General features: G+C 35.0%; 1 protein-coding gene across 1 annotated transcript; it reads left to right on the top strand.

The window, feature by feature from the left end:
- The first annotated feature begins 3,371 nt into the window (after positions 1–3,371).
- On the top strand, positions 3,372–4,397 carry LOC102891785 (olfactory receptor 52N2). Its single transcript, XM_006915671.1, has one exon. It carries the CDS (start codon positions 3,388–3,390, stop codon positions 4,351–4,353), a length of 966 nt encoding a protein of 321 aa, XP_006915733.1. The 5' UTR covers positions 3,372–3,387; the 3' UTR covers positions 4,354–4,397.
- Positions 4,398–10,817: the final 6,420 nt, after the last annotated feature.

The following is a 10,817-nucleotide window of genomic DNA, read 5'->3' as shown; positions in this document are numbered from 1 at the left end:
ACTTTTTTAATTAAAGTGATAATAATATTTCATTTATAGATTCATTTAGCTTTTCTGTATAATAATCAATCTGTAATAATTAGTTTTAATTATTTATGTTCATTTCTTTACCACTTTTGGCCTTATTTACCTAGACGGAATTTCACAATGATGAATAAAAATTGTTATAGCTGAAACTCTAGGTTATTTTTGATCTCATGCCGCATGATGTTTAACGTATGTTTTATTAGCTTTTACTAGACACAGAACCGTTCTATGATTCTTATATGATACATATTATTCTGTCTCTTTGTTTATGTCTCTCTATATATCTGTCATTTTCTTTCTCTCTCTTTATACAAATATATATGCAAATATAGATAGATATAGAGTTTTATTAAATTTATTATGTATAAATGTATATATACATATATAGTTACATGAAACGTAATGGATATACACATATATAGACATATGCACTCATATATTCGAACACACATATATACACAAATACATACCTGGGTTGAACATATATATAGTCAGGGTGGCAGAACAGTAATATTGATATTACAAGTGTTTTAATATACTTTTTGAATTTTATGATTATATACTTAGACCATTATTTTATAAATCAAAATTAATGAAAAACAAATAATTCTCTGACTATTTGAACTCTATCAGAATGCACACCTGGGGGAAGGTATTTAACATTAATACTCATTGTTTTTCACTCCTGCTTAAAAAGCTGGAAAATATCTAAAAATAATCTCAGAAGTCCCAAAGGATCTTTATTCTCACCAGAACCTTCTACTATGTCTCACCAGAGACATCTACTATGGAGAGCCAATCAGGTACATATACTCAAGTATGGAGAAGCTTCAAAGGGTACAGAAACGCTATGCAGAGGTGGAGCCTGGTAAGTGCAGGGCTCTTAGATGCTCAGGAGTCTCAGTCATGCCCATGAGTCCAGTCTTTGCTAACACTGAGGTGAGTTTGGATGATTCCCAAAGACTTGACTTTCCCCAGATGTAAAGCTTGTAGTATAAGAAATACAAGTTTTTGAGACATGGTCGATTGGAAGCTCAGTATTACTTCTTGACTCCAATCAGAATAGATGGCCACTCATTTGGGGACTTATAAGAGAAGCAGTTTTCCCCTAATTTTGAAATAAATTTAAAACTACCTTATAATTCAATAAAGATAGAGAAATCTAGATAATAGTAGACTCCAATTAGAGGGAAACATGAGTTTTTGCCTGAATTAATAGATATCTATATTCAGAACTGCTTCTAGTAGAAATGGTCTTTGTGGATGAGTAAAAAGTAACTGAAGACTAGACTTGAATCCTAACAGGAACTTAAAGGAATTCCTAGAAGGGGCTTCCTTATAGAAAAATTCCCATACAACTCTATGTCTGTAAATAAGTCCAGGAATAGGACTCCACTATAACACAGATAGGTTCTTTCTGTGTAGGGAGCTCCTTTAGCTAAAGGATGACTTTCTGTATCTGTACACATTTGTTCTATCTATTCCTTAAGATATTATTAAGTTTCTCTGTCCCATCATGAGTTGTTTAAACTAGTTATTCCCAGTTTATGCATTTATATCTCAGGATTAGGATCAGTAAATTAGGATAACAGATATAGATCGATAAGCCCATTGGTTCAAAGTCAAAGTCAAATAAACTTAAATTTGAATTATGGCTCTAACACTTCTTAATATTTATGGACTTAGACATTTTATTGGCTAACCCCATACTTACATTTTCTCTTATAAAAAATGAGGATAATATCATATGTCCATGGCATTGTTGTGAATTTAAATATAGGACTTAACCTCCATTGAAATAGTAGCTCAATGAGTGGACAGAGTTTTGTCAGTTTGAGTCACTAATATATCTCTAGAAACTAGACTGATATCAGGAATGTGAAAGGTAATAAATATTTGTTAAATAAATAATATATGTTTTCGTACATAATCTGGCAATTATTATCCACTGACCACTTACTAGATGCCAGGAACCTCTTGGAAGATTAATTCTCACTTAACTATTATAACACCTTAGTAATATGTATATTTTTCACCCCACATGCACTTTATGAAAATTGTAAAAAGAGTGGTTTGAGACTTATTCAAGTCCATCCAGATAGCTAGTATTAGAAACTCTTGGAGTCTGAGTGTCCGTGTGTCTATAAGTAAGCATGCAATAAAACTCTGTTCTCATATTTTCAAAGAGCAGCCAACTCATCTATTTAGTTTTCCTTCTTTTGGATGTATTATAAGTTTAAAAATAGCTCACTTGATAGGAGAATTCATGTGCGTTATTTGAGAATAAACTGGCAGGGAAAGTGTAAAGAGAAATCCTTTATTGAAGAGGGGGAGAAAAGACTGGCACTGAGTTTATCTGTCTGTCAATTTGCTTGCTTATAATTTGAGTGTGGATCAATTCTTTAGTTAAATAGTGTTGATGCTTAGAGAGTTTTCTGTGATAGATGATCAGTTTTGGTTTACAAGCCAGATACACAGAGACAAAAATACTTCCTCCTCTGATATCCTAATAGCACAGTCTTTTCTTTTCGGTTTTATAGCTCTAGTGCCCTCTGGCTACCTTAGAAAGAGGAAGACACCAGAGGTGGCATCTAATGCACATCAGTTGTCTTTGCAGATATCCTAGTGGACACATTTTTTCTTACCTAGAGTTAGCAGGAGCCTTACCGGGGTTTAGCTGAACAGGATGTCCATGGATTTTATTCCAGCGTTGAGACATTTATAATTTTTTCTTTTAAAATGTGAAAATATGTTTTAGTCTCTTGGAGATCCTAGTAACTAACATTTGCTTTCTAAAGTTATAAAAAAAAGGTAGTTACAATTTTTAAAATCTCATAATGTGTTTTCCATCTTAAACTGCACAATGGCACTTGAGTTACAACAGGGCTTAGAAACTCCATTTGAATTTCTCTGATATATTAATTAAGGTAAGTTTGATCACATAAACTGAGGGAGAAAAATGATAATAATAGTGATAACAATAGTAGTATTACTACTAATATTTACTGAGTATTCACTGTATACTAGACATAATTTTAAAACATTATATAAATTATCTTATTGAACAATCTGAGAATTTTTCTGAGCTTGGCACAATTATTATCCCCATTTTAGACTGAGAAAATTGAGGCATAAAATGGTTAAACAATTTATCAATATCACATATTAGGTAAGAAACAGAGATGGAATATCAAGCTAGATAATGTGAATCCAGGGGAATTTAATCACTTCTTATTCAAAAAATTATTGTTTGTTTGTTTGCATTTGGTTTCCAATCCCTATACTCATCTTTGAATCATTTCCTTGTCCAGAAAACCACTACTTTTAAAAACGTAAAATGCCCACCACCTGTCAACCATTATGTCTGGAGCCAACAGTTCCAGTCTGACCCCGGGATTCTTTATTTTGAATGGTGTTCCTGGGCTGGAAGCCGCACATGTCTGGATCTCCCTGCTATTCTGCTTCATGTACATCATTGCTGTCCTGGGGAACTGTGGGCTCATCTACCTCATCAGCCATGAGGAAGCCCTGCACCGGCCCATGTACTACTTCCTGGCCCTGCTCTCCTTCACAGATGTCACCCTGTGCACCACCACTGTACCCAATATGCTGTGCATATTCTGGTTCAGCCTCAAGGAGATCAATTTTAATGCCTGCCTGGCCCAGATGTTTTTTGTCCACATGCTGACAGGAATGGAGTCCGGGGTGCTCATGCTCATGGCCCTGGACCGTTATGTGGCCATCTGCTATCCCTTGAGGTATTCTACCATTCTCACAAACCCTGTCATCACCAAGGCTGGACTTGCCACCTTCCTGAGGGGTGTGATGCTTGTCATCCCATTCATTTCTCTCACCAAGCACCTGCCTTATTGCCAAGGCAACTTTATTCCCCATACCTACTGTGACCACATGTCTGTGGCCAAAGTGTCCTGTGGAAATTTCAAGATCAATGCAATTTATGGTCTGATAGTTGCCCTCCTTATTGGTGTGTTTGACATCTGCTGTATTTCTGTGTCTTACGCTATGATATTGAGAGCTGTGGTGAACCTGTCATCTGCGGATGCTCGTCAAAAAGCCTTCAGCACCTGTACATCTCATATCTGTGCCATTGTGATCACCTATGTCCCGGCTTTTTTCACTTTTTTCACTCACCGTTTTGGAGGACACAATATCCCTCACCATATACATATAATTGTGGCCAACCTTTATCTGTTACTGCCCCCTACAATGAACCCAATTGTTTATGGAGTCAAGACCAAACAGATTCGGGAAGGTGTGATCAAACTTTTACTCGGAGACAAAGTTGTCATTACCAAAGATAAATAAATCATAAAATAGACATGTTGCAGGGGAGTGGGGGTGAAAAAAGAATGGAGGAGAACATTTTTTTAAAGTTTCTTGGGGTAACATTGGTTAATACAATTATATAATTTTCAGGTGTACATTATAATTTGATATATATATATATTCTATTGTGTGATTACCACCTAGAGTCCAGTTCCCTTCAGCTACCATATATTTGATCCCTTTTACCCACTTCACCCTCCTCCAAACCCCCTATATTTGACCACCTTTACACTGTCTACCTCTTCCCTCCTCCCCCACCCTCTACCTCTGGTAACCACTAATCCATTGTCCACGTCCCTGAGTCTCTGTTTGTTGCTTTTAGGTTTATATTCCACATATAAGTGACATCATGTGATTTTTCAACTTTTTCATTCTGGTTTATTTTGCCTAGCATGATTATCTCGAGGTCCATCCAGGTTGTCGCAAATGGCAGTATTTCATCTTTTCTTATGGCTGAGTAATATTCCATTGAATATATGTACCACAGCTTCTTTAGCCAATCGTCTATTGCAGGATACTTTGATTGCTTCCATGTCCTGGCCACTGTGAATAGTGCTGCTATGAACATTGGTGTGCAAATATCTTTTCAGATATGAGTTTTCAAGTCTTTGGAGTAGAGGGATTGCTGGATCATATAGTAGATCAACTCTTAGTTTTTTGAAGAACTTCCATACTGTTTTCCATAGTGGCTGCACCAATTTGCAGTCCTACCAGCAGTGTATGAGAGTTCCTTTTTCTCTGCATCCTCTCCAACATTTGTTATCACTTGCCTTGTTGATAACAACTATTCTAACAGGTATGAGATGGTATCTCATTGTGGTTTTGATTTGTGTTTCCCTAATGGTAAGTGACGTTGAGCATCTTTTCGTGTTCGTTGGCCATTTGTATGTCTTCTTGGGAGAAGTGTCTGTTCATGCCCTGTGCCCATTTTTTAATTGGATCGAATCTTTTTTTTTTAGTTATTGGGTTGTATGAGTTCTTTGTATATTTTGGATATTAGGCCCTTATTGGAGGTGTTGCTTGCAAATATATTTCCCATTCAGGTGGTTGTCTCTTTACCTTGGTGATGGTTTTTTCTGCTGTGCAGAAGTTTTTTAGCTTGACATAGTCTCATTCATCTATTTTTGCTTTTACTTCCCTTGCCTTTGAGGTCAATTTCATAAAATTCTCCTTAAGTCCAAGGTTCATGAGTTTAGTTCTTATGTTTTCTTCTATGCAATTTATTGTTTTAGGTCTTATATTCAGGTCTTTCATCCATTTTGAGTGGGCTCTTCATGCTGTTCCACTGGTCCGTGTGGCTGTTTTTCTGTCAATACCATGCCATTTTGATTATTGTCACTTTGTAATATAATTTGAAGTCAGACAGAGTGATGTCTCCAGCCTCATTCTTTTTTCTCAGGATGGCTTTGGCAATTTGGGGTCTTTTGTGCTTCCATACAAATCTGATGATCTTTAAATTTTATTTCTTTAAAAAATGCTGATGGGATTTTGATGGGGATTGGATTAAATCTGTATAATGCTTTAGGTAATATGGTCATTTTAACTATGTTAATTCTTCCAATCCCAGAACATGGAATATCTTTCCATTTCTTTGTATCTTCTTCAATTTCTTTTAATAGGGTTTATAGAGTTCATTATGTAGGTGCTTCACATGTTTCGTTAGATTTATTCCTAGGTATTTTATTCTTTTTGTTGCAATTGCAAAAGGAATTATTTTTTTCCCCTTCTTTTTCTGACACTTTGTTGTTAGAGTATAGGAACACTATCGATTTTTGAACGTTGATTTTGTATCTAGAGACTTTACTGTATTTGCTATTGTTTCTAGTAGTGTTCTTGTGGAGTCTTTAGGGTTTTCTATATAAAGAATCATGTCATCTGCAAATAATGACAGTTTGATTTCTTCATTTCCTATTGGGATGCCTTTTATATCTTTCTCTTGCCTAATTGCACTTGCCAGGACCTCCAAAGTTATATTGAATAGCAGTGGCGATAGAAGACAGACTTACCTTGTTCAGTCTCAGCAGTGTTTGCTCAGATTCCCCTGGGGCTCCGCGGTGTTTGGTATCGAAGGGTATGGGGGGAGGGGCCCTCTGGGTTGGGGGTTGGGGACTGTGGCTTTGCCTCAGTTTTGCAACTGCAGCTGGTAAAAATTAACTGTTGTTTCTGAAGTATGAAATAAGCCATAGGAACCAGAAGCAGAGAAAGCTTAAAATGCAATTTACTTAAAAATGCAAATAATTTCTCAACTATTCACATTCATTGTCCAGAATGGTATTAATATCCACTCCATCACTGTCTTAAAACTACATCTTACCCTGAATTCCAGTATTGAATTAAGCCAGTCCAATCTATAACCTCAAATTTTTTAGCCATCTTTTTTTACCCATCATAATATTATTTGCCATATTTTTTAACAGAAATGTATAAATGTATTTGGTTTCCCCCTCTCAAGTCTCACCCCTTTATATCAACGAAGACTAGGTCACCAGTTGGTTCTATATTGTCAGAAAAAGTTTTACTCTCCATACTAGGCTTTTTTGTTGTTACTGTATATGACAAAAACCCAACAAAAACTGGCTTAAATTTTAAAGAAAAAAATTCAGGGAGCAGGTATAACTTTTGTCATAGCTATGTTTTAAGTTAAAATCTTGTCACCAGAATCTATTCTTTCTTCTCAAAATTCTATGTTCTACCTGCTATATGGACTTTCTTTTCAGACTCTATATGGCGTCAACTTGAACATCCTGATTTAAATTATAATTCTTGATATATTACTTAGCAGAAAAGAGATTTTCTCTTTCAATGTCATAACAATAAAAGTTTAAGGCATACAAATTATTGCCCTTAACTGTGTCAGGTGCATACCTTAAAATAATTACTGCATCACTGGTAAACACATAGGAATCGAATATACTGGTTTACCTAGAATTGAGAGACATGTACATCCCTGATGCTACTGATTTTACCAACCCTAATCAACTACATGAACTAAGGGTAGGGATGGTTCCTCAAGGATAATTCAAGAGATCACTACCAAAAAAACAGTAATTGAATTGAGATTGGACAAACAACTATCCCATACTGTCCATCCCTTAACTGACTGCCATAAATTTTTACCAAATTATTTCCCCCAAAATGGCTCAATATAATACAATGGCTATAATAATATTAAAAGTGTGGAAAGAATTTGAATAACCACTTCTCTGAAGATACACAAATGGCCAATAAATGCATGAAAAGATGTTCACACTATTAATCATTATAGAAATACATATCAAAACCACAATGAGATATCATCTCATACTCTTTAGGATCCTAGGCAAAAACAAAAAATAAAACAAAATAAAACAAAACCACCCCACACAAAATAGCAAGTGTTGGTGAGGATATGGAAGAACTGGAACCCTCCTGCATTGTTGATATGCATTTAAAATGAAGCTAAGAAAAACAGTTTGGTGGATTCACAGAAAGCTAAACAGTTACCATTACATTCCAGCAATTCCATTCTGAGGTATATGCCCAAAGGACCTGAAAGCAGACTCAAACAAATACTTTTATGCCGGTGTTTGCTGCAACATTATTCACAATAGCCAAAAAGTAGAAGTGGCCTGTGTCTATCAACAGATGAAAAGAGAAACAAGATGAAATGTGCCATACAAATACAATGGAATATTATTCGGCCGTGAAAATGAATGAAGTTGCGATACAGGCTACAACATGGATGAATCTTGAAAATATTATGCTAAATATAACAGGCCAGACACAAAGGAACCAATGTGGTGTGATTCCACAATATTATAGAGGTACCTAGAATAGGCAAATTCATATAGATAGAAAGTAGATTAGCAGTTACTAGGAATAGGGTTCGGGGGGAATGGGAAATGGGGAGTTATTGCTTAATGGTTACAGAGTTTCTGTTTGCGGTGGTGAAAACATTTTAGGAATAGGTAGTGGTGATTTTTGCCCAACATTGTGGATATGATTAATGTCTTGAAGTATATACTTTAAAATGGCTAAAATGTAAAATTTTATGTTATGTGCTTTGACACAACTGTTTTAAAAATTTGTTAATGTACTGTAACAAGTACCACGAAATTTTATGAATTAAATGAATAAATTGTAGGAGATGTGAATTATATCTCCGTAAAGGTGTTAAAAGAAGAAATGGTCAAGAGCACTTTCTTAGGGTAAAAGATCTAAACTCTCACCTAATGTGCAAATCTACTTTCAAATAGATTTCTATCACTTTCATTCTTAAACGTAGCTCCTCATTATTGGCCCAGCAACCAATAGATACACAATAAAATGATCATTGACCCCAAATAGTCCAGATAACAGAAAAATTGTCATCTGGGGGGGGGGCGGGTTGGATGGTGCCCAATCAAATAAATAAAATACCCAGTAATCTATCTGGCTTCAAGAATAATTAGTCTGATGAACTCAAATGATCACATTGGTATGCTAATTCTGAGCTCATACTTTTCCTGAGTTAGTCATTGCAGGTTTCACTTGATTGTCTCTGGACAACCGAGTATTATTTCTATCTAGTTTTGAATGGCAAAGATGTCACATTCATAAACATGAAATAGAGAAAGATGAAGAGTGCAAAATAAGAATTTATTAGATCAGGTAAGGAAAAATTGAAAAGGAAAAGACAGAAAAAAAGAGGGAGGAAATGAAAGAAATTGAAATGTCCAGTTTGGAAAATCAGTAAAGTTGTATTTATTTACAGATGGCATGATACATTACAAGACATCCATTACATAGGAATACACACACACACTATGAAAACTAATAAAAGAGTTTAGGAATATGAAGGATACTAGATCAATATTAAAATTTTATTGTATTTTTGATTATTAGGCATGAAAAACCCAATATTAAATTACAACAGAATCGAAAAGTAAGTTTATTAAAAAATAAACTTAAGAAAATAAGTAAAAGACTTCTGTACTAAAAACTAAAAAATATTGCTGTTAGAATGTAAAGACTATCTAAATAAATGAAGAAATCTTTTACTGCTAAGATGACAATACTCTTCATATTATTCTTTAAGTCCCCTATAATGCCTATTGAAATCCCAGTAGGCTTTTAATAGGAATTAACAAGATATCCAAAAATTTTCATAGAAAGTTTAGTGGAACTGGGACAGTACTTCTCAGCTGTGGCTCTACTGGCATACTGGCCCAGGTAATTCTTTGCCATGGAGTTGGCCCTGTGCATTGTAGCCAGATTGGCAACATCTCTGGCTTCTACCCACTAGATGACAGTAGAATTCTCTAAATGTTCCCAGAAAGGGGGTGAGGTGGGGTGAGATGCTTAAAAGGTCTCCACAAGAACAACTGACTTAGAAAAGAATTGTTTTGAAATAGGTTTGAATAGAATTGTTTCAAATTTTTTCCACACAATTTCGAAAAAGAAAAACGAATTTGGAAGATTACCCTACCCAATTTCAAAGTGTTCTATGAAGGCACAGAAATCAAAAGCTTAGAGTATCAGTGCAAGAATAAACATAGACTTGTGTAACAGGTTGATGATCCAGAAATATATCCTTACATTTAGAGCAAATTGATTTTTGACACAGGTGCCAAAATAATTCAGTGGAGGAAGGGAGAGTCTTTTCAACAAATGTAGTATTGAATTTATTCATGGTTTAACAACAATAAATTTACTAAAAGTGAATTGTACACTTAAAATGGGTCGATTTTGTATGTAATTGATACCTCAGGAAATAAGGGGTTTTTTTAAGATAGAAGTAAAGATCCAGCAGATGGAAACTGATTATTCCAGTGCTGGAACCAAAGTTCAGAAATTCTTGTTCAGTTAGCAAAGGAGAATGGCAAGAAGTCAAGCAGAGAAAGTCTGAAATTTTCTCAATTTCCCATTTTATTTCATAGCTTAAAATCACAGTCATTCTGTTAATTTCATGAAAAAAAATTTTCATTCTAGGTACAACCCCTCCATCAAGTTTCTATAGATTTTATCCTACATCCTTTCCTAGCCAACACACATACATACAGAAGCACACACATATACTCATACATGCTCATCCCTTATTTCAGTATTATAAAGTCTGGCATTACCTTTACCACCCCTCAACAAAACAACAACACTCAAAAATGAACAGATTTGAGTTGTTTGACTAAGCTTTATGAAAAGATGCATTTCAAATGCTAGATCACAGATAATGGGAGACTATTAAGAATCTTCTTTCTAAATTTTTGCATAGTCTTTTATAAAATAATAATAGAAACTTCTCTTGCCATTTGTACATAGAAATATTTCCATGACTCTTAAATGAATGACAGAGAAGGAGCACTGAAGGACCAAAGAAACCTTTTAATGAGGAAGAAAGTGCAGGGACCCAGAACGGAAGGAATCCTAGTCTCTATGTTTCCCACCAAATCTCTATGTAGGAGCTTCAACTCAAGTCTTATCTGAAG

The sequence above is a fragment of the Pteropus alecto genome, unplaced genomic scaffold (genome assembly GCF_000325575.1).
Source record: "Pteropus alecto unplaced genomic scaffold, ASM32557v1 scaffold395, whole genome shotgun sequence".
Classification (NCBI taxonomy): domain Eukaryota; kingdom Metazoa; phylum Chordata; class Mammalia; order Chiroptera; family Pteropodidae; genus Pteropus; species Pteropus alecto.
This window is presented reverse-complemented; position numbering and strand designations above follow the sequence as displayed.